The sequence below is a fragment of the Pan troglodytes genome, chromosome 19 (genome assembly GCF_028858775.2).
Source record: "Pan troglodytes isolate AG18354 chromosome 19, NHGRI_mPanTro3-v2.0_pri, whole genome shotgun sequence".
NCBI lineage: Eukaryota > Metazoa > Chordata > Mammalia > Primates > Hominidae > Pan > Pan troglodytes.
Genome location: NC_072417.2, coordinates 81,246,300 through 81,270,638, shown reverse-complemented (window position 1 = coordinate 81,270,638; position 24,339 = coordinate 81,246,300). Strand labels below are relative to the sequence as shown.

Sequence of the window (24,339 nt, the reverse complement as noted above, 5' to 3'; positions counted from 1 at the left end):
GGGCGCGGGCGGCAGCACGCACGGCCCGGGTCGCAGGCGGCCGGGGCGGGGGGTGGGGGGAGGGTGTGGCTCGGGTGCCGGAGTCGCGGGAGTGGGTGGAGGGCCCGGGCGCTCCGGCCTCACCAGCCCGAGCCAACTTGCGCTAGAGTCGGGCCCGCCCCCTAAGGGGTTAATCCTTTTCTCATGTTACCGAGCGGCTTATAAGGAGGGGGAGGCCAAGCCTCTGCCTTATTGGGAGCCTTTTGGGGTTTATTCTCTTCCCTTCTAACTTGGTGAGTTGGTTTATTATTTTACATGTTTAAAAGTTTGATTGTGGGATGTGGGTTGTTTTTTAAAAAATATGTGTTGGGGCCTTTTTTTGGGATGGGAGGCGGAGGAGACCACTGAACATCTTCACATTTTGGAGAGGTTATTCCCAAAAATATTCGCTCTGACAGTTAGGAATGCCCAGGGCCACCGGGATGACGCGCTCGCGCCGGTGTGGGTAGCTGAGAGTTGAATGTCCGTGACCCTGGTACAGTTGGGTCCCGGAAGATACCTAAAGGCACGCCTGGCCTTTGAGTGCCCCCCCTGCCCCGGGTTGGGGGCTCCGGGACGTCGGAAGAGTCGGGGGCTCCAGGCTCAGCCCCTCCGCGGATTTTCCGCATGAAGTTGCCTGCGCGTCGCAGGAGCGAAATGTCAGAGGTACCTTCCTTCCCCAGGCTGGCGCGCGCACGCAGGCCGGGCACTGAGGCAGCGCGAGGGAAAGTGGGGCTCCCTGCCTCCCCCGACCCCCAAACACAGCACTCCCTGCGGCGGCCACCGTTTGTCCCCAGCGGGAAGGCGGGGATTTCCCGGCAGAGCACGGGTCCTCCACCTGGACTGTCAGAACTGTCAGCGGCTGACGGCCGGTCCCGCGCAACTTCAAGGTTCCCGGGCTGCCAACCGCAGGAAAGCGCTGGTGTCGCCGAGCAGTTCCGTGGCAAGGGAAGATGGTTTTGCAGAGGAAATGGGTTATTTCCTTCTAGGTTGTTGTCGTCTTTTCTTTTTATTCCCCCCACCCTAGCAAGACAGGTCATAGAAGTTTGTTAGGTGGCGTATATAAAATGTCACCAAACACGGGGGGCGTCAGTCTTAGAAAAAGCTCCCCGGAGCCAACTGGGGAAGAGCAATTACAACTTGTCAACCTGGAAGCCGGTTTTGTTTGCACGGTTAGACACTCCGTGCCAGCTCCTTCTCGCAGGAGATGGTTTCTACCCCGGGAATGAGATTTCTCAGTGATCTGATTGTTTTTGCAAATCATGGTAAGATAGGTGTCTTGCTTGTAAAAAAAGATGCCAAGTGCTTATGCTGAAATCTCTAAACCATGCATCTCCCCATGTCCCAAGCACCGTTATGTGGCATTTTTGGGGTCAACAATACATCCGGCCAGATGATATAATAGAAACCCCTCTTCTCATAATTAAGGGAAGAGTGTCCAAAATAGGAACTTACAGTGTGTAAATAAACAATGCAGCCAAGTGGAAAAGCTCCTTCCAGTGTAATGAGTACCACTAACCCTGAGTTTTCCTTCTGTGGTTTCCGAAAAAGGACTTTCCTCAGTGGAACTCCTGAGGAGGACACTTAAATTAGGGGCTCAGGTTTCAACACCATAGTCTTGTAAAATGGTGACTCGGTTGTAGCCAGTGATTCAACATCGTGAGGCAGCTATCCAGGTTAGGTTTGGAAATTTTTTTTAAATAGAGAATGCAGATGAACTTTAGCCAATTACAGACTGGTTTTGACAACTTGGGCCAGAAACAACTTGTCAAAGCTGTTCTCCGGGCTACGCCTTTAAGAAGAAGAGAAATCCGCAGTGCTTTTGCTCGGGGTCTGCCTACAACAGTAGCCACCCCATTTCCATCCAGAGCCTGCGTTTTGAACCTTGCTCTTAGCTGGCCCTGGAATAACACTCTGATGGTCTACAATAATCCAATTTTTTTCATGCCCTCGGACCAAATCTTCTCTCAACAAATTAAATCACAGTGAAACTCCCAAGGATAGCGGATTTCCAAGCCTTTGGCAAGATACCTACTTATTTATTTGTTTAGAGGCAGGGTCTCACTCCCATCATGGGAGTGCAGTAGCGTGATCTCTGCTCATTGCAGCCTCGACCTCCCGGGCTCAAGCGATCCTCTCACCTCATTTTTTAATTTTTTTGTAGAGACACAGTCTCACTATGTTGCCCGGGTTGGTCTCAAACTCCTGGGCTCAAGTAATCTGCCTGCTTCGGCCTCCCTAATTGCTGGGATTATAGGCATGAGCTACCGCACCCGGCCAATACTCATTTATTTAAGGGGACACTTAACCACATGCTACTAGGAAATCCTCCAAACTGCCCGTGGATTGTGTCATTGTACTTCCTCCAGAAGAACACTAGGGTGAAGGGAAGATGGCTGCCGGGAACCCCCATTCAGAATTGTCGAGTTTTGTAAGTTGGAAAAGGCTTGAGAGACTCCCCTGACAACCCATGCTTTACAGATGATAGAAGTTCTAGAAGTTCAGGATTCTGTGGTTTCCATAACTGTGCAGCCAGTTAATGGTACACAGAAATTAACAAATATGGCCTAAGAGCTTTAAGAAGACCAACTCTTCGGCCTTGCCTTCAAAGGGCTTAGAAGGATTAAAGCAAGCGACGGTCAAAGGCTGTCATAGAAGTATAGACTATTAGGGCAGGAAGAGATCTAAGCTCATCAGAGTCTAGTTCAACTCCCTTTTTTACATTTACCTTGATTTTACATTGACATTGAAAATGGGGAAGTGAAGTGATTTGCCTAAATTCCATCATCCGTAAAGCAGGGGTTGATGGGCAGGATGACTCAGCTTGCCTCACCAGTTAGATCCCTACACAGCTGAAAAATATCCCTACCCATCAGATAAATTCACATGGCCACAGACCAAAGTGGACAGATAAACTTTTATATTCTGGAACTTACAGAGGCTTCTGCATAAATAAGTTCAAAATTCAGGCCTCAGTTGCTTTGTTTGCAGAGACAGAAGGTTTGGCCTGCTGAAGGAATGGAAAAAAAGAAAAGGAGAAGGCCAGGCACAGTGGCTCACGCCTGTAATCCCAGCACTTTGGGAGGCTGAGGCAGGTGGATCACAAGGTCAGGAGTTTGAGACCAGTCTGACCAACATGGTGAAACCCTGTCTCTACTAAAAATACAAAAAAAAAAAAAAAAAAAAAATAGCCGGGTGTGGTGGCATGCGCCTTTAATCCCAACTACTCAGGAGGCTGAGGCAGGAGAGTCGCTTGAACCCGGGAGGCAGAGCTTGCAGTGGGCTGAGATCGCACCACTGTGCTCCAGCCTGGGAGACAGACTGAGACTCCATCCCTCCCCCCCAAAAAAAAAAAAAGAAAGGAGGGAGGGAGGGGGGGAGAGAGAGAGAGAGAAAGAGAGAGAGAAGAGAAGAAGAGAAGAGAAAAGAAAAAAGGGAGAAGAGTCCAGGAAGGGTTTTATTCTGCAACCAAGCACTTTCTCCCCTTATGACTCGGTTTTTTAAGGAAAGACCTGTGCATGACTTTACTTAAATACAGGTATTATCACCCAGGAAGGTTCAGAAACCAGGTTATCCTGTTATTACTTTATCTTGTGGTCTTATCTTCAAAGCTAAATATAATAGGACATAGGATGCTTTAGGATGATAAAGGCATAAACCTTGGGGGTAGGATGGGGTTCAGGGTGTCATCTTTCCTTGATGGAGATCTCAGTTATAAAAAGAAAAGAAAGCTTCTGTCCAAAAACCCAAGAATGCAGGTGAAAGTTATATGTGGCTCTAGCTAGAGTAGAATAGCTCAGACATAAAGCAGAGTTTTTTAAAAAAACTAAGGAATTAACTTTCCAGCAGTGGCTCAGAAAGGAAATAGAAATGAATAGTCCACCATCTGGCTAGGTGAGGTGGCTCACACGTTTAACACTAACACTTTGGGAGGCCGAGGTGGGAGGATCGCTTGAGTCCGGGAGTTCCAGACCAGCCTAGGCAACATAGGGAGACCCTGTCTCTATTAAAAAAAAAAAAAAAAGAAGAAGAAGGCTGGGCATGCTGGCTCACGCGTGTAATCCCAGCACTATCGTTTAGATACTATCTAACGTTTAATACTATCACTTTGGGAGGCAAAGCAGGCAGATCACCTGAGGTTAGGAGTTCAAGACCAGCCTGACCAACATGGTGAAACTCCATCTCTACTAAAACAAAATTAGCCGGGCATGGTGGCGCACGCCTGTAATCCCAGCTTCTTGGGAGGCTAAGGCAGGAGAATCACTTGAACCCGGGAGGTGGAGGTTGCAGTGAGCTGAGATCGTGCCATGGCACTCCAGCCTAGGCAACAAGAGCGAAACTCCATCTCCAAAAACAAAAACAGAAAGTCCACCATCTTCTAAACAGCTGTCATAGAATAGATCTAAGCAATGACCAGCTAGCTACTTTACACCCATGTTTGCAAGAACCATCTAGCATTTACACTTTCTCCGAGCTCAGTTTCCTTGGGCCACCAGGCTTCGCTTAAGCCATCAGTTGATTAATAGAATTCAGTACTAAATTCAAAAGTATCAGCTGTTTCTCACACCTGTAATCCCACACTTTGGGAGGCCAAGGCGGGCAGATCACTTGAGGTCAGGAGTTCGAGACCAGCCTAGCTAACATAATGAAACCTCATCTCTACTAAAAATACAAAAATTAGCCGGGCATGATGGTGGGTGCCTGTAATCCCAGCTACTCGGGAGGCTGAGGCAGGAGAATCGCTTGAACCCGGGAGGCTAAGGTTGCAGTGAGCCAAGATCGTGCCACTGCACTTCAGCCTAGGTGACATAGCAAGACTCCATCTCAAAAAAATTAAATACAATAAAATGCTCTCCTGTAGGCTTGTACAGCAGGAGCCCTGGAAGGCAGGAGATTCAGTATTGGGCTATTTCAGTCAAGTGACTTCACCTCTTGGGGATCAGTTTCCCGATTTTACAAAATGAGTAAGATTTTACAAAAAGGAATTGAAAAAGATGACCTCAATTTTCCCCTTCAGCTTTAACATTCAATAATTCTAACTCTATTCAGGGGTTACAGATTCATCCTAGCCCCATCCCTTTTGCAAGTGTAAACATCTGATGATACAGGCAAGGGAAGAGAGGAAAGGGGCAGCTGGCACCAGAACTTCAGTGCTGGCCAGACAGAGCCTTCTCATGATGGCAGGTAATCTCAGCTCATACAAAAACTGCAATCTGGTCCCACTCATCTAAATGCAACCCACAGCCCAGTCCACATGGTGAGACCCTGTCTCTACAAAAAATAAAAATTATGCCAGGCGCAGTGGCTCACATCTGTAATCCCAGCACTTTGGGAGGCCGAGGGGGGTGGATCACGAGGTCAGGAGTTCCAGACCGGCCTGGCCAACATGGTGAAACCCTGTCTCTACTAAAAGTACAAAAAATTAGCTGGGCATGGTGGTGGGCGTCTGTAATCCCAGCTACTTGGGAGGCTGACGCAAAGAATTGCTTGAACCTGGGGGGGTGGAGGTGGCAGTGAGCCGAAATCATGCCACTGCATTCCAGCCTGGACTCCATCTCAAAACATAAATTAAAAAAAAAAAAAAATTGGCTGGGCATGGTAGCACATACCTATAGTCCTAGCCACTTGAGAGGCTGAGGAGGGTCACTTGAGCCCAGGAGTTTTTTTGTTTTTGCTTTTTGAGACGGAGTCTCATTCTTGTCACCCAGGCTGGAGCGCAGCGGCACAATCTCAGCTCACTGCAACCTCTGCCTCCTGGGTTCAAGCAGTTCTCCCACCGCAGCCTCCCGAGTAGCTGGGAGTACAGGTGCGCACCACCACACCAGGCTAATTTTTGTAATTTTAGTAGAGACGGGGTTTCACCATGTTGGCCAGGCTGATCTCGAAACCTGACCTAAGGCAATCCACCCGCCTCGGCCTCCCAAAGTGCTGGGATTACAGGTGTGAGCCACCGTGCCCTGCACGAGCCCAGGAGTTTTGAGGCTGCAGTGAGCTATGATCGTGCCACTGCACTCCACGTCTCTCTAGGGTCTTTATCAAATTTTATCACTATATGTTTTGTTTCAAGGTGGTCCTGAGCCCTCCATTAAAACTCTTAAGACCTTCTGGGCACATTTCTGGGTTAGAACAACTGTGCCAATTTGACCTTGGTCTTAGTAGCTACTGAGTCCTGACTGCTTGTCAGAAATGTGCTGAACTCTGGCAAGATGTGGTTGAATCATTTACATAGGATGCATTTCAGATGCATTCATTTTCCTTAGCATCATCATCAGCAAATATTTTAGTCCATGGAGGCAGAGACCATCTCTTGGTCTTTTCACTGTAGTGCTCCTATAGTGAAAGCGAGGACCTGGCACCTGATAGGTATTTTGTTGCAAAAATAAATACAAGCTGTGTACAAGGTACAGGCGGGGTCCGGGGACATGGGGTTGTACAAAGAGAAATAGACCTCAGATTTTGTGAGCATATAATTTATGACATATCAACACACATCAAAATGCAAAGGCCTTTGCTGCAAAGAGCATACTCACCTTACAGCATCTTATGCCTTATTTTAATCAACCAAATATTTAGCCATAATAGTGTATAAAGTGAATATATAGTCCTTCCCAAGTACTAGGCTACAGTGGGAATGGTGCTATCAGTAGGATGAATGATATTAAGTTAGATCAGATTTGCTGCTTTTTAAGATTTGTAGAGTAAATTCAGAACATTAGATTTTAAAAATAGAAAACCAGCAAGTCTGTTGGATAGATGAGGTTGTGTCCTGTTATTTTTCAGTTGCCTTCTACTTTCAATAAAACCTTTGCCTTAGTAACTTTGACCCAACAACTTATGGCTAGGAAAGGATATAAAGGATATAATGCACCCTGACCCTGAAAATTCACCTGTATACAATTGTATAATTGTAAAGAATTTTCTTTTTACATTTTATTTATTATTTTATTTATTTATTTTAGACAGAGTCTTGCTCTGTCACCCAGACTGGAGTGCAGTGGCACGATCTTGGCTCATTGCAACCTCTGCCTCCCGGGTTCAAGTGATCCTCCTCCCTCAGCCTCCTGAGCAGCTGGGACTACAGGCACGTGCCACCACACCTGGCTAGTTTTTGCATTTTTAGCAGACACCGGGTTTCACCATGTTGGCTAGGCTGGTCTCAAACTCCTGACCTCAAGTGATCCACCTGCCTCGGCCTCCCAAAGGATTACAGGCATGAGCCACTGCGCCCAGCTTTTTTTTTTTTTTTTTTTTTTTTTTTTTGAGACAGAGTCTCACTCTATTGCCCAGGCTGGAGTGCAGTGGTGTGACCTCGGCTCACTGCAACCTCCGCCTCCTAGGTTCAAGTGATTCTCGTGCCTCAGCCTCCTGGGTAGCTGGGATAACAGGCTCGTGCTACTACTAATTTTTGTATTTTTAGTAGAGACAGTGTTTTGCTATGTTGGCCAGGCTGGTCTTTTTTTTTTTTTTTGAGACGGAGTTTTGCTCTTTTTGCCCAGGCTGGAGTGCAATAGCACGATCTCGGCTCACCACAACCTCTGCCTTCCAGGTTCAAGTGATTCTCCTGCCTCAGCCTCCCGTGTAGCTGGGATTACAGGCGTGCGCCACCACACCCGGCTAATTTTGTATTTTTTTTTAGTAGAGACAGGGTTTCAAGACTATACTTTCAGGGATCGTTTCTATAGTTTGTTAGTAGAGACAGGGTTTCTCCATGTTGGTCAGGCTGGTTTCAAACTCCCAACCTCAGGTGATCCACCTGCCTCAGCTTCCCAAAGTGTGCTGGGATTACAGGCGTGAGCCACTGTGCCTGGCCTTTTTTTTTTTTTTTTTTTTTTGTTACAGAGTCTCACTCTGTCACCCAGGCTGGAGTGCAGTGGTGCGATCTCGGCTCAATGCAAGCTCCGCCTCCAGGGTTCACGCCATTCTCCTGCCTCAGCCTCCGGAGTAGCTGGGACTACAGGCGCCCACCCCCACGCCTGGCTAATTTTTTTGTATTTTTAGTAGAGACGGGGTTTCATCGTGTTTGCCAGAATGGTCTCGATCTCCTGACCTTGTGATTCGCCTGCCTCGGCCTCCCAAAGTGTTAGGATTACAGGCATGAGCCACTGCGCCCCGCCCACCTCAAGTGACCCATCCACCTCGACCTCCTAAAGTGATAGGATTATGGGTGTGAGCCACCACGCCAGCCAACTTAAAAAAATTTTTTTTTTAGACAGGGTCTTGCTCTGTCATTCAGGCAAGAGTGCAGTAGTGTGATCACTTCTTACTGCCGCCTCAAGCTTCCAGCCTCAACTCAAGCAATCCTCCCACCTCAGCCACCCAAGTGACTGGGACTACAGGTATGTGTCACCACACCCCGCTAATTTTCTTTTCTTTTTTTTTTTTTTTGAGGTGGAGTCTTGCACTGTCACCTGGGCTGGAGTGCAGTGGCACAATCTCAGCTCACTGCAACCTCCACCTCTGGGGTTCAAGCAATTCTCCTGCCTCAGCCTCCCAAGTAGCTGGGGTTACAGGCACCCACCACCACACCTGGCCTTTTTTTTTTTTTTGTATTTTTAGTAGAGATGGGGTTTCACTATGTTGGCCAGACTGCTCTCAAACTCCTGATCTCATGATCCACCCATCTCGGCCTCCCAAAGTTCTGGGATTACAGGCATGAGCCACCATGCCCGGCCCTGCTAATTTTTTTTTACACTTTTTTGTAGAGACAGCGTCTCCCTATATTACCCAGGCTGTTCTCAAACTGCAGGGCTCAAGCAATCCTCCAGCCTCAGTTTCCCAAAGTGCTGGGATTACAGGCGTGAGCCACTGCGCCTGGTCCTATTTGTAGTTTTTTTTTTTTTTAATTTAAGTTCTAGGGTACATGTGCACAACGTGCAGATTTGTTACATATGTATAGATGTGCCATGTTGGTGTGCTGCACCCATTAACTCGTCATTTAACATTAGGTATATCTCCTAATGCTATCCCTCCCCCTTCCCCCACCCCACGACAGGCCCCGGTGTGTGATGTTCCCCTTCCTGTGTCCAAGTGTTCTCATTGTTCAATTCCCACCTATGAGTGAGAACATGTGGTGTTTGTTTTTTTTGTCCTTGCGATAGTTTGCCGAGAATGATGGTTTCCAGCTTCATCCATGTCCCTACAAAGCCTTTTTTATGGCTGCATAGTATTCCATGGTGTATATGTGCCACATTTTCTTAATCCAGTCTATCATTGATGGACATTTGGGTTGGTTCCAAGTCTTTGCTATTGTGAATAGTGCCGCAATAAACATACGTGTGCATGTGTCTTTATAGCAGCATGATTTATAATCCTTTGGGTATATACCCAGTAATGGGATGGCTGGGTCAAATGGTATTTCCAGTTCTAGATCCTTGAGGAATTGCCACACTGTCTTCCACCATGGTTGAACTAGTTTACAGTCCCACCAGCAGTGTAAAAGTGTTCCTATATTTGTAGTTTTTTGAGGAAGCTCCATACTGTTCTCCTTATTGGCCGTACTAGTTTACATTCCCACCAACAGTGTATAAGAGTTCTTTTCTCCGCATCCTTGCCAGCATTTGTTATTTTTTTGTCTTCTGATCATAGCCATCCCAAATGAGGTAAGATGATACCTCACTGTGGTTTTGATTTGGATTTCCATAATGATTTGTGATGTTGAGCATTTTTTCATATATTTGTTGGCCATATGTATGTCTTTTGAGAAATGTCTGCTCAGATTATTCGCCCATTTTATTTATTTATTTTTTTGAGACAGAGTCTCGCTGTGTCACCAGGCTGGAGTACAGTGGCACGATCTCGGCTCACTGCAACCTCCACCTCCCGGGTTCAAGTGAGTCTCCTGCCTCAGCCTCGCGAGTAGCTGGGACTACAGCTGTAGAGGTGCATGCCACCACGCCCAGCTAATTTTTGTATTTTTAGTAGAGACGGGATTTCACTATGTTGGCCAGGATGGTCTCGATCTCTTGACCTCATGATCCACCCGCCTCAGCCTCCCAAAGTGCTGGGATTACAGGCGTGAGCCACCACCACCAGCCTGTTCACCCATTTTTAAGTCAGATTGTTGGGGAGTTTTTTTGCTGTTAAGATGTTTGAGTTCCTTGTATATTCTGGCTGTTAATCCCCTGTCAGATGAATAGTTTGCAAATATTTTCTACCCTTCTGTGGGTTGTCTTTTCATTCTTTTTTTTTTTTTGGAGGCGGAGTCTCCTTCTGTCACCCAGGCTAGAGTGAAGTGGCATGATCTCAGCTCACTGCAACCTCCACCTCCTGGATTCAAGCAATCCTCATCCCTCAGCCTCCCAAGCAGCTGGGACTACAGGTGTGTGCCACCAGGCCCAGCTAATTTTTCGTATTTTCAGTAAGGATGGCATCTCACCATGTTGCCCAGGCTGGTCTCAAACTCCTTAGCTCAGGCAATCCACCCACCTTGGCATCCCGAAGTGCTGGGATTATAGCGTGACACACTACACCTGGCCTCACTCTGTTGATATGTTTCCTTTGCTGCGCAGAATCTGTTTAGCTTAATATAATCCCATGTTTATTTCTGCTTTTGTTGTGTGTGCTCTTCCAGTCTTATCCATAAAAATCTTTCCTCAGACAAATGTCCTAAAGTGTTTCCCCTATGTTTTCTTCTAGTAGTTTTATAGTTTTAGGTCTTACATTTAAGTCTTTGATCCATTTTTGGTTGATTGTTGTATAGGGTGAAAGGTGGGGATTTAGTTTCATTGTTTGTATTGATATCCAGTTTTCAAAGTGCCATTTATTGAAGAGACTGAACTTTCTCCAATGAATGTCTTTGGCACCTTTGCCAAAAATCAGTTGGGTGCAGACACGTGGATTAATTTCAGGGTTCTCTCTTCTGTTCCATTGGTCAGTGTGTCTGTTTTTATGCCAGTACCATGCTGTTTTGATTACTGTCGTGTTGTCATATATTTTGAGGTCTGTTAGTGTGATGCCTCCAGCTTTGTTTTTTTTTTTCAGGATGGCTTTGGCTATTCATGATCTTTTGTGGTTCCATACAAATTTTAGGATTTTTTTCTTCTATTTCTGTGAAGAATGTCATTGGTATTTTGATAGGAATCCACTCTGTAGATTGCTTTGGGTCATATATAAATAATTCTTTTTTTTTTTTTTTTTTTTTTTGAGACAGAGTTGCTCTGTTGCCCAGGCTGGAGTGCAGTGGCGCAGTCTCAGCTCACTGCAACCTCCTCCTCCCAGGTTCAAGCAATTCTCCTGCCTCAGCTTCCTGAGTAGCTGGGATTACAGGTGCCTGCCACCATGCCCAGCTAATTTTTGTAGTTTTAGTAGAGACGGGGTTTTGCCATGTTGGCCAGGCTGGTCTCGAACTCCTGAACTCAGGTGATCCACCCGCCTCGGCCTCCCAAAGTGCTGGGATTACAGGTGTGAGCCACCGTGCCCAGCCATAAAGAATTCTTAAACTTGAAGTTGGTTGCCATTAAGAGCTCGAAGACCATGGACTCATTGATTATTATAGATATCATTAATTTTTAGTTAGGCTAAAAATACACATGACTGTTTCAAAGTATATGTAATTACAGAGGCTTTGAAAAAGACAGTATTCATGTGCTAGAGCCCAATCCAGAAGACTTAAGTTAAACCAACGTCAATGTCAATGTCTCCTTAGAAGTGTTAAGACAGGTCAGCTTGTTCTGATGTTTGTTGCAGTTTGAATGGAGAGGCACAGTGAGGTTAGGGGTAACTCAGTTAACTGGTGTCCAGATGGGGCCCTACAGGCTTGTATAATAGTACCTTATTTAGACACCATATTCTAGAGTATCATCATGTACTTGGAAATTCAATTGCTAATATACTAAGTGGTGGTCAACTTTGAGGAAATTACACCTGCTTAACAAACTCCCAGAAGACAGAATGCCCTCATTTTGATTTATAGTGACATTGTGTCTGTGTAGGTACATCCACATGGAACACCAAATCATAATCAGAATATTGCTTACTGAGTAGAAAATGGCGGGGAAGAAGAGTTGACTGGGTGATCACGGTGGCCAGGGACATCAAGCAGAGATGCTTATGGTATCTCAAACACTTACTCGGTGGAAGGTGCTGGATGCACGGCCAATGTTTGCTTTTCAGCCTCCGTTTTCTAGGCTTCATTTCTGATCAACATTCCCTATGGTCAATTCAGTCTTTTTTTGCCTAAGTTGAGTCCTTCAAGGTCAGCATTAATACTTGGTCTGGTGGCCATTTGGTGTCCTTCAATATGCTTCTAAATATTCTGCTCTTGTTCTTCATGTCTGTTTTTCCCATTTAACTTTCTTTTTGGGAGGCCCCATATACAATACCAAGATTTGTATATACATATATATGCATAAAATTATCCAAATACTTTATACTGCTTGTACATGATTTAAATATTCAACAATCAGCCGGGTGTGGTGGCTCATGCCTATAATCCCAGCATTTTGGGAGGTCAAGGCGGGTGGATCCCTTGAGGTCAGGAGTTTGAGCCCAGCCTGGCCAACATGGCAAAACCCCATCTCTACTAAAAATACAAAAATTAGCCGGGTGTGATGGTGGGCGTCTGTAATCCCAGCTACTCGGGAGGCTGAGGCAGGAGAATCACTTGAACCCGGGAGGCAGAGATTTCAGTGAGCCAAGATCACACAACTACACTGCAGCCTGGGCAACAGAGTGAGACTCTGTCTCAAAAAAAAAAAAAAAAAAAAGGAAAAATAAAAAACATTAGCTGGGTGTGGTGGCACATGCCTGTAGTCCCAGCTACTTGGGAGGCTGAGGTAGGAGAATTGCAGAGGTTGCAGTGAGCTGAGATCATGCCACTGCACTCTAGCCTGGATGACAGAGCAAGACTCCATCTCAATAAATAAATAAATAAATAAATAAATAAATAAATAAATATTCAACAACTTAAGAAATGGGGTAAGTAGTTCTTATCTGTTGTTTGCTTAAGAGTATGAGAATCATCGATCCTCATGCTATTGCTGATCTGAATTGCTTTTAACTTTTTCTTTCAGATTAAGAATGACCCAAAATAAATTAAAGCTTTGTTCCAAAGCCAATGTGTATACTGAAGTGCCTGATGGAGGATGGGGCTGGGCGGTAGCTGTTTCATTTTTCTTCGTTGAAGTCTTCACCTACGGCATCATCAAGACATTTGGTGTCTTCTTTAATGACTTAATGGACAGTTTTAATGAATCCAATAGCAGGATCTCATGGATAATCTCAATCTGTGTGTTTGTCTTAACATTTTCAGGTTAGTACATCTTTCGGCCTAACCACGACGTAAGTATAGGGCCCTTTTAATTTGGCTACCTTGGTAATGGTAGTCGATGTGTTTGTGATGCTTTCATTCCCTTATATGCCTGTTGGTCCTTCCTAGCCCTGACTAACAGGGTTTTCAGAGCATTGAGGATTGGCAAGAAACAAAAGGCACTGAAGAAAAAAAGCCTTATTTGCCAGCCATGACAGCCTTCAGTTTAACACACATGTATTAAACATCTGCTGTCTGCACACTCTTAGGATTCTGTAGATTCCCTTGAGGAGTGCAGTCAACCTCCTTTTGTGAGGATGTGAGGATATAGTCACTGTGTAAGAAGCAACATCAAAAAGTTGCTGATGGCCGGGCACAGTGGCTCACACCTGTAAGCACTTGGAGAGGTCAAGGTGGGTGGATCACTTGAGGTCAGGAGTTCAAGACCAGGCTGGCCAACATGGTGAAACCCCCATCTCTACTGAAAATAGAAAAATTAGCCAGGCACAGTGGTTTGCACTTGTAATCCTCGGTACTTGGGAGGCTGAGGCACGAGAATTGCTTGAACCCGGGAGGCGGAGGTTGCAGTGAGCTGAGATCACACCACTGCACTCCAGCCTGGGCGACAGAGCAAGACTCCGTCTCAAAAAAAAAAAAAAAGAAAAGAAAAAAGTTGCGGCCGGGCGCGGTGGCTCACGCCTGTAATCCCAGCACTTTGGAAAGCCGAGGCAGGTGGATCACGAGGTCAGGAATTCGAGACCAGCCTGACCAACATAGTGAAACCCCCCTCTCTACTAAAAATACAAAAAATTAACTGGGCATGGTGGTATGTGCCTGTAATCCCAGCACTCAGGAGGCTGAGGTAGGAGAATCGTGTGAACCTGGGAGGTGGAGGTTGCAGTAAGCCCAGATCGTGCCATTGCACTCCAGCCTGGGTGACAGTGTGAGACTCCATCTCAAAATAATAATAATAATAATTGCTGACATACCAGGCCCCAATCTCATAATTCCAAGTGGAAACATGTAAATGTGGATGCATGAAGCAAAATGAGATGTGTACAAGGAGATAAGGTGAAATTACAAATATTGTTCTGAGGAGACCTTCTGAATTCCAAGCACCTGTTTCCCTAAAGGACTTCACTGATTCATCATTACATAATATACTCCCAGACCCAATCGCATAAAATAAAATGGGGCTTCAGTATCATTTTTAACATACTAATCTTCACTTGGTCCTATAAAGGGCTATTGGATATACATGCCAGGTCTCATGAGTTCATTGGTCTGTCAGAAATAATTGCCAAGGGTTTTCTAAGAGAAAAGGGCTGTTGAACTCACCTCAGAAAGTTAACCAAGCTGGGCATGGTGGCTCACGTCTGTAATCCCAGCACTCTGGGAGGCCAAGATGAAAGGATTGCTTGAGCCCTAGAGTTTGAGACTAGCCTGGGCAACATAGCAAGACTCCATCTCTACAAAAAATTAAAATAAAAAATTGGCCGGGCATGGTGGTACACACCTGTGATCCCAGCTACTCAGGAGGCTGCAGAGCGAGGATCGCTTGAGCCTGGGAGGTCAAGGCTGCAGTGAGCCATGATCATGCCATTGCATTCCAGCCTGGGCAACAGAGCAAGACCCCATCTCAAAAAATAAAAAAAATAAAGTTAACCAGGCTGACCTTAAACTTCCCTAAGTTTACCCTTACACACTGTCATGGAACTGTTATCTCTGAAGTTATCGCTGAAATTAAAGCCCTTCTTTAAATGTAGTCCATTTTTAGCCATAGAATGTCTTTACAAGGCAGTTCTACATGTTTTTACCCTTTGCGTAAGGTAGAAATTTCTCGTTAGCCGAGTGTGGTGGTGGGCACCTGTAATCCCAGCTACTCGGAAGGCTGAGGCAGGACAATCACTTGATCCTGGGAGGCAGAGGTTGCAGTGAGCTGAGATTGTGCCACTGCACTCCAGCCTGGGAGACAGAGCAAGACTCTGTCTCAAAAAAAAAAAAAGAGAGAGAGAAATTTATCTTGTTAGTTCTCATACTATCCCTTACAAGTTTCATGAAGTCGTTCCTGGTTCTATTTTAAGTGAGTATCAAGATAACTTAATTTTTTTTTTTTTTTTGAGACGGAGTCTTGCTTTGTTTCCTAGGCTGGAGTGCAGTGGTGCGGTCTCAGCTCACTGCAATCTCCGCCTCCCAGGTTCAAGTGATTCTCCTGCCTTAGCCTCCCGAATAGCTGGGATTACAGGCACCTGCCACCACGCCTGGCTAATTTTTTGTATTTTTATAGTAGAGACGGGGTTTTGCTATGTTGGCCAGGCTAGTCTCTAACTCCTGAACTCGTGATCCACCTGCTTCGGCCTCCCAAAGTGCTGGATTTACAGGTGTGAGCCACCGCACCCAGCCAAGATAACTTAATTTTTAAATTGTGGAATGCTTAATTACCTTCTTAGAAAGATAACAAATGAATTAGGACTAAAATGTTACATTTGGTAATCCAAATAAAAAGAAAATCCCAAAGCTTAAGTTTTAGGTCTTTTATAACTAAAAATAAAAATGTAGTCAACAAGAAATTTCCACTTAATACTATTATACCAGAAGATAATTCTTCCAAATGCTATTATTCTAGTTGTTAATGCTTTGAGCTAACATCCTGGCTCAAAATGATGAGAGTGGTTTTATTATGAGCTACATCCAAGATTACTCTGTATTCTAATAGTTAACATAGTAGATACATATAGACTAACCCAAGAAAATGGAATCCTTTTTTTCCCACTTCCTTTTCTAGCATGTTGTTGTTCCTTGACTCAACTCTCAATGGCTCACTTATGTCACTGTTGTCAAGTTAATATTAAGTAACCTATAACTAGGAAACTAATTTGCCAGATTTAAATGTCCTAGGGGATACAGCTTATAGAAGCCAAGCAAATGATGATTCACTTTCAATTATCTATCCCATAGCAACTCTCCTTCAGGAGTGCATAACTTAGAATTCACATTCTTTCATCCTGTCAAGAAACTAACTAGGCTGGGCGCGGTGGCTCACGCCTGTAATCCCAACACTTTGGGAGGCCGAGGTGGGCAGATCACCTGAGGTCAGTAGTTCGAGACCAGCCTGACCAACATGGAGAAACCCCATCTCTACTAAAAATACACAATCAGCCGGGCATGGTGGCACATGCCTGTAATCCCAGCTACTTGGGAGGCTGAGGCAGGAGAATCACTTGAACCCAGGAGGTGGAGGTTGCAGTGAGCCGAGATCACACCACTGCACTCCAGCCTAGACAACAAGAGCAAAACTCCATCTCAAAAAAAAAAAAAAAAAAGAAACTAACTAGAATCTGACCCCAAATGGAGCTTTTTAAAAAGAATCCAAAGTAGTGAGTAGAGAAAAAATAATTCAAGCAATCATAGGAAAACCAATTTTTATTATAGAATAACATAAATTAAATACATATCTAATTTTATAGGTGCTCATGGTGAGTCAGAGTCATCTAAAAATATAGATAAAAGTTTTATACTGTTATTCTGGCTTTCTCTTTCAGGAGTCTGACAAATCGTGTTGAATTTGAACAAACAGTAAAATAATTCCTGCACTGACTTTGCATGAAATGTGTTATGGTTTGGTTTTGTTTTTTCTTGAGACAGGGTCTCACTCTGTCACCCAGTATGGAGTGCAGTGGTGCAATCTTGGCTCGCTGCATCGTCTGCCTCCCAGGCTCAAACAATCCTCCCATCTCTGCCTGCCAAGTAGCTGGGACTACAGGTGCACACCACCATGCCTGGCTAATTTTTGTATTTTTTGTAGAGACGGGGTTTCACCATGTTGCCCAGGCTGGTCTTGAACTCCTGGGCTCAAGCGATCCTCCGTCCTCAACCTCCCAAAGTGCTGGGATTACAGGCATGAGCCACTGTGCTCGGCCATATTTGTATTTGACATCATTTCTCCATGTGCAAGATGTGGAGGAAGGAGTCTTATGGCAGCTAACCCTGAAGCCTCTGTGAGTTAAAATATCATTTTGTTCTTTCCCGGCAGCTCCCCTCGCCACAGTCCTGAGCAATCGTTTCGGACACCGTCTGGTGGTGATGTTGGGGGGGCTACTTGTCAGCACCGGGATGGTGGCCGCCTCCTTCTCACAAGAGGTTTCTCATATGTACGTCGCCATTGGCATCATCTCTGGTAAGTGTTCCTCTTTGGCTCAGAAGTTGTCTAGACACTTAGTTTGAAGAACAAGGAAGGGGAAGGAGGAAATTAAAGCCAAACTATATTTCTTTCTCTTTCTTTTTTTTCTTTAACATTAACAGTGTCTCAGATCAGTAGTTTTGAACTGAGCTATATGGACTTCAGGGGACCTGGGAATCTGTTCTCAAGTGCCCAAGGGCTTTTGTTTGATCTTCACCAAAGATGATGATAATTTCTCTTTTGCTGTATTTGCAGCCAAAAGATAGCATTTTTACAAAGTAAGACGAATTTCTGTAGCCAGTATTTCTCACATCAGTGTCTGAGGATCCAGGGCTGTAGGGGAAGTGCAACATGCCAGACTTATTCTTGGGGGCCTAAGAAAACCTTTTTCCATTTAAAAGGAGTAGCCAGCATGGTGGCTCATGCCTGTAATCCCAGCGCTTCGGGAGGCTGAGACAGGAGGATCACTTGAGCCCAGCAGTTTGAGACCAACTGGGGCAACATAGGGAGACTCCATCTCTACAAAAAATAAAAACTAGCCAAGCATGGTGGTGCGTGCCTGTGGTCCCAGCTGTAACCATCCTATCACTTTGGAGGCTGAGGTGGGAGGATCACTTGAGCCTGGGAGGTCAAGGCTCCAGTGAGCTGTGATCACACCACTGCACTCCAGCCTGGGCAACAGAGTGAGACCCTGTCTGTTTAAAAAAAAAAATGAAATGAACAATAAAAGGAGGCCATATATTCCTCATAGATGATAGATACACACACAGTTGTTAAGATTTGCAGACTTTAAATTTTTCCTGTATTTCTGCACATATGAAATGACTTATTTCTTTCTAGATACAAATCTTATATAAAATTTCATGCAATAATAGTTTCATCCATTGTGAATTATATCAATTTGAAAAAAAGTGTTGCAAAGATAAAAAAAAAAAGTTATATTTTTAGTATCCCAAACAACCACTGAAGTTTATCCAGACCGTTAATGAAACCCATTTTTCTTTGCAACATCACCTTTGTCCAGAATGAATTACTTGGCTCCTAGAACTTAAGATTCAAAAAGCAAAACCAAAAATCCCAGATCTTTTAATGCATCCTTCCAGTCTCAAGCAGTATGTGGGTCTCATTGGCTTTTTTGACTTTTCTTTCACAGGTCTGGGATACTGCTTTAGTTTTCTCCCAACTGTAACCATCCTATCACAATATTTTGGCAAAAGACGTTCCATAGTCACTGCAGTTGCTTCCACAGGAGAATGTTTCGCTGTGTTTGCTTTCGCACCAGGTAGGTGGACTACAACAGTCTAAGTATGAATGTGGATGAGAGACATCACTCAGGTATTCTTGCTACGCTAACTTTTGCCAACGGTATGGATGACTTTAAGTGTATGTGTAATGAGACGTTATTTACGTCTCTTCTCCAGCTCATTTTTAGGATCTGTCCTCCCTAACCCCCACTTTAGGTATTCAGACCACCTTAATAATAGGTTTCAATTCCTAACTGGGCACATATGCAGTGGTAGGGCTTTCTTGACACATGCATTCCAGAATAATCTAGTAATTTGCAATTATTCACCTGTTATGTCCTCTCGTTTTTCAAAAGAGCTACATTCAATGTGGATTTAGATTATGCTACTAAACACAGCATTCTTATCTGTGTGTAGATCATCTCAAAACAAAATCTGTAACTGAGCACGGTGGCTTACACCTGTAATCCCAGCACTTTGGGAGGCTGAGGTGGGCGGATCACCTGAGGTCAGGTGATCGAGACCAGCCTGGCCAACATGGCAAAAACCTGTCTCTACTTAAAACACACAAAAAAAGGCCAGGTGCAGTGGCTCATGCCTGTAATCCCAGTACTTTGGGAGGCCGAGGCAGGCGGATCACAAGGTCAAGAGATCGAGACCATCCTGGCCAACACAGTGAAACCTTGTCTCTACTAAAAATACAAAAATTGGCTGGTCGTGGTGGCGCATGCCTATAGTCCCAGCTACTCAGGAGGCTGAGGCAGGAGAATCGCTTGAACCCGGGAGGTGGAGGTTGCGGTGAGCTGAGATCAGGCCATTGCACTCCAGCCTGGTGACAGAGTGAGACTCCGTCTCAAAAAATAAATAAATAAATAAATAAAGATTGAGTACATTCATACTGCTGAGTATAATAAATTTCCACAGAACTTATAACAAAATCTGGATCCATATTTCTTCTCGATGGCTTCTCCCGGTGAGTCCATTATTGACCTTATATTATTTCTTCTTCACTCCTGCCTATTCAAGCAATCATGGCTCTGAAGGAGCGCATTGGCTGGAGATACAGCCTCCTCTTCGTGGGCCTACTACAGTTAAACATTGTCATCTTCGGAGCACTGCTCAGACCCATCATCATCAGAGGACCAGCGTCACCGAAAATAGTCATCCAGGAAAATCGGAAAGAAGCGCAGTATATGCTTGAAAATGAGAAAACACGAACCTCAATAGACTCCATTGACTCAGGAGTAGAACTAACTACCTCACCTAAAAATGTGCCTACTCACACTAACCCGGAACTGGAGCCGAAGGCCGACATGCAGCAGGTCCTGGTGAAGACCAGCCCCAGGCCAAGCGAAAAGAAAGCCCCGCTATTAGACTTCTCCATTTTGAAAGAGAAAAGTTTTATTTGTTATGCATTATTTGGTCTCTTTGCAACACTGGGATTCTTTGCACCTTCCTTGTACATCATTCCTCTGGGCATCAGTCTGGGCATTGACCAGGACCGCGCTGCTTTTTTATTATCTACAATGGCCATTGCAGAAGTTTTCGGAAGGATCGGAGCTGGTTTTGTCCTCAACAGGGAGCCCATTCGTAAGATTTACATTGAGCTCATCTGCGTCATCTTATTGACTGTGTCTCTGTTTGCCTTTACTTTTGCTACTGAATTCTGGGGTCTAATGTCATGCAGCATATTTTTTGGGTTTATGGTTGGAACAATAGGAGGGACCCACATTCCACTGCTTGCTGAGGATGATGTTGTGGGCATTGAGAAGATGTCTTCTGCAGCTGGGGTCTACATCTTCATTCAGAGCATAGCAGGACTGGCTGGACCGCCCCTTGCAGGTAATTTAAATACACAAAATACAAACGCTTGTCTACTTTCCCTTATGAATTGTGCTAGCTTCCTGTTCAAGCCATAAAAAAACTTACTGCCGTTTTATATTTCCATTGAATTTTAGAGCTGCCAGGGATTAGAGATTACCTGAGCCAGCCCTCTTGATTTAAATATGAGGAAACTGAAGGCCAAAGAATTGAAGCTAAAGGTCAGATGGTAAATTAGTGGTCGAATCAGGACTGGAAGCTGTGTCTGTAGTCCAGATTGACCCAGGCCTTTTTTTTTTTTTGAGATGGAGTCTCGCTCTATCACCCAGGCTGGAGTGCAGTGGCGCAGTCTCAGCTCACTGCAACCTCCACCTCCCAGATTCAAGTGATTCTCCTGCCTCAGCCTCCTGAGTAGCTGGGACTACAGGCACCCACCACCACGCCTGGCTAATTTTTGTATTTTTAGTAGAGATGGGGTTTCACCATGTTGGCCAGGATGGTCTCAATCTCTTGACCTCGTGATCCGCCTGCCTTGGCCTCCCAAACTACTAGGATTACAGGTGTGAGCCACCGCACCCGCCAACCCAGGCTTTTTCTATCACCTTGCCTTCTCTCATGCTAGGCAAGAACTCATGGATTTATCACCTTCAGAGCCCACCTGACTTTTGGAATGATAGAACTAATGGACTTCTGTAAGTCATCTTCCTTTCTTAGGAAAGGTATTTGGGAATGGATAGCAGCACTCTGTAAATACCTAACTGATTTGTACAGAATATTTCCTTGTAGGAGGGACATAGGTATGTTTCATATCTTAGATCCCAAATGGGTCTTTAAAGTGTTTGTGATTAGAAATCGTACCCCCTGTCAAAAGATACCTAAAACGGGCCGGGCGCAGTGGCTCATGCCTCTAATCCCAACACTTTGGGAGGATGAGGTGGGCGGATCATTTGAGGTCAGGAGTTCCAGACCAGCCTGGCCAACATGGCAAAACCCCGTCTCTACTAAAAATACAAAAGTAGCTGGGCATGGTGGCAGACACCTCTAATCCCAGCTATTCGGGAGGCTGAGGCAGGAGAATCGCTTGAACCTGGGAGGCAGAGGTTGCAGTGACCTGAGATTGCACCATCGCACTCCAGCTGGGGCAACAAGAATAAAACTCTGTCTGAAAAAAAAAAAAAAAAAAAAAAAAAACCTAAAGTGAACTCAAGTGAAAATAATACAGTTCCTTCCTACCGAAGAATATTACCTTTTCAAAGAAGTATGCATCGAAATGTCCCAGGTTTTAGGTCCTCTGCGAGGACAGACTTAGCCCAAGAACAAGTATATTGGGTGTTTGTCTCTTTCTCCTCTCCAGTCTAGTAAAGATTTCTGCCCTTAACACCCATTTTTCTTTAGAAACACAAAAGAAAACAAGGAAGGCAATGAAACTGAGAGGCTTCTGAATGGGATGGTCGCCTGGGTGAGGGGCTTATGTCTAGGAAGGATGCTGTTAACGGACGCCATGCTCTCTTCCAGGTTTGTTGGTGGACCAAAGTAAGATCTACAGCAGGGCCTTCTACTCCTGCGCAGCTGGCATGGCCCTGGCTGCTGTGTGCCTCGCCCTGGTGAGACCGTGTAAGAAGGGACTGTGCCAGCGTCATCACTCAGGTGAAACAAAGGTAGTGAGCCATCGTGGGAAGACTTTACAGGACATACCTGAAGACTTTCTGGAAATGGATCTTGCAAAAAATGAGCACAGAGTTCACGTGCAAATGGAGCCGGTATGACACACTTTCTTACAACAACAGCCACTGTGTTGGCTGGAGAGGGATGGGGTGGGCCCAACGGGGACACAAGGAGGTAGAGGAGCTAACCCCTCTACTCCACTTTCAAAACTACATTTTAAAGGGAATGTGTATGTGAAGAGCACTACCAACATCGCTTTTGTTTTGTTTTGTTTTGTTTTAAGCTTTTTTTTCTGCTTGTTTTTAAAGCCAAAACAAAAAACAACCAAGCACTCTTCCATATATAAATCTGGCTGTATTCAGTAGCAATACAAAAGATATGTAAAAAGACTCTTTGGTTCACATTCCGATATTAAAATAGTGACATGAACTGGCAAAGTGGTTTTAAAAGCTTTCATGTGGGATAAATGATTTTCTTTTTTTCTTTTCTTTCTTCCTATGGTCTTATCTGAATAAACTACTATCTTGAATAAAACAACATCCAACCCAGGTCACTGAAATGAAATTGGCCAGTCAAAAAAAAAAAGACTTCAATCATTTTAAAAATTCCTAATTTTCAGAAATATGAATAAATAGTTTTTGTTAAACCCTTTGTAAAATACCAAGGTTCCCGTTAACAAATTACGGCCTCTGCTTGCTTGAAATGAAATATAGTTTAAGACCAAACATTTTACTAATAAACAAATTTTAAGTATATATATATATAACTTGAACTTCATAAATGTGAAGATTACCACTTCTTTTTATGGCCAGTCCTTACCAGAAGTGTTTCAGTACAGAATATACAAAATGGCATTTAAAAATGTGTTTCCTGTTGCTTTTAGTTATACAGAAATATGTGACTGTAGTGTCTTTAATTTAAACCGCTATTTATTATTAAGTTATTCTAGGATGATTAAAGTAATCAAAAGAAATAAAATCTGAGACATAAGCAGCATTTTTACCTCCTTTCTGCAGTCCTTTAAATGCCTCACAGAATACGTCTTATCTTGTAAAAATACTTTCATAAAAGGCCAAGTTGTCATGATTCTTCCATTTGATTAGGGGCAACGCGTGCTATTAAAGGGGAAAAAATAATGGATTGCAAATCGCCTTAGCTTTCAAAACTAATTTGTTTTATCATCTAAGAATACTTGAGGAACTTCTTTGATCAGAATTATATTTCAGAGAATTGTTAAAGCATTTCTGATTTAAAGAAAAAACCATCTAATTATTGAAGCATTTCTGTATTTCACATGGGGGTAACAGAGACAATTATGTTATAGCGAGTTACAAGTTGCAATTTACATCTTCTATAACACATGACTTGATTGCTCTAAGTTGCCAGAGGTATCGGGTAACTGGTCATTGTTTTGTTTTGTTTGTTTTATTCTTCCTTTTTTTTGGAGTCACACTACATGTATAGTATTGCTCACGTTAGCAGTTTTCTGTAAAGAGGGCAAGTGTCAGGATAATAGGTGGACTTTTTACTCACCTATTTTACCACAATCTCACCCTGCAGGTGATGGTCAATGCTTGCTGCTCCATCTTTATTCATCGTTAATGTTAATTTATGACAACTCAGGGGGAAAAACATAACAAGCCTAGTTTGGTTACAGGTACACACAAGCTTGAATATTTCTCTGCACTGAAATGAAAGTGGCATAGTTCATCACCACCTGCTACATTTTGTAGAGCATCTTATCAGCCATAGAAATAGGACAATCTATATAACTTTGGGGAGGGTGGGGGAGGAAATGACAAAGTGTCTGTCAAAAACAGGCATAATCTAAAACAAGGTGGATGTAGCAAATCTCTGTCACTGCTTGAGAACTTTGAGCTTGTGGCAGTTTTGCAGACTTACATGACTTCAGCACTTTACGACATATTTTTTACTATGAATGTTCAATACAATTTAATATTTATAACTGATTTCTGAGGGATCTGCTCCATGTCTATTCTGTTATCTGCATGAAAACAAAATGTATGCCAATTTCAGTATGTCAATAATCAAGGTTTTAAATGTTTGGAAGAAAATACAAACAAGATTGCCGATCTGTTCTGTATTAGTGACATTCTGGTACTTCTAGATTTGCAATAAATTTATGGATTTTTTATTTAAAGAGA

General features: G+C 44.1%; 2 protein-coding genes across 4 annotated transcripts in view; one reads left to right on the top strand and one right to left on the bottom strand.

Annotated features, from left to right (window-relative positions):
- ARSG (arylsulfatase G) overlaps positions 1–24,339 on the bottom strand; it is a 187,640-nt gene that overhangs the window by 153,582 nt on the left and 9,719 nt on the right. The gene's annotated exons all lie outside the window — the stretch shown is intronic.
- On the top strand, positions 45–24,339 carry SLC16A6 (solute carrier family 16 member 6). Of its 2 annotated transcripts, XM_523697.6 has the most exons (7): positions 45–272; positions 8,228–8,354; positions 13,029–13,267; positions 17,298–17,441; positions 18,598–18,726; positions 19,715–20,530; positions 22,025–24,339. In XM_523697.6, exons 3-7 carry the CDS (start codon positions 13,036–13,038, stop codon positions 22,273–22,275), a joined length of 1,572 nt encoding a protein of 523 aa, XP_523697.2. In that variant the 5' UTR covers positions 45–272; positions 8,228–8,354; positions 13,029–13,035; the 3' UTR covers positions 22,276–24,339. The 2 variants fall into 2 exon arrangements, with proteins under 2 accessions (XP_523697.2, XP_001165381.1); XM_001165381.4 differs by lacking the exon at positions 8,228–8,354.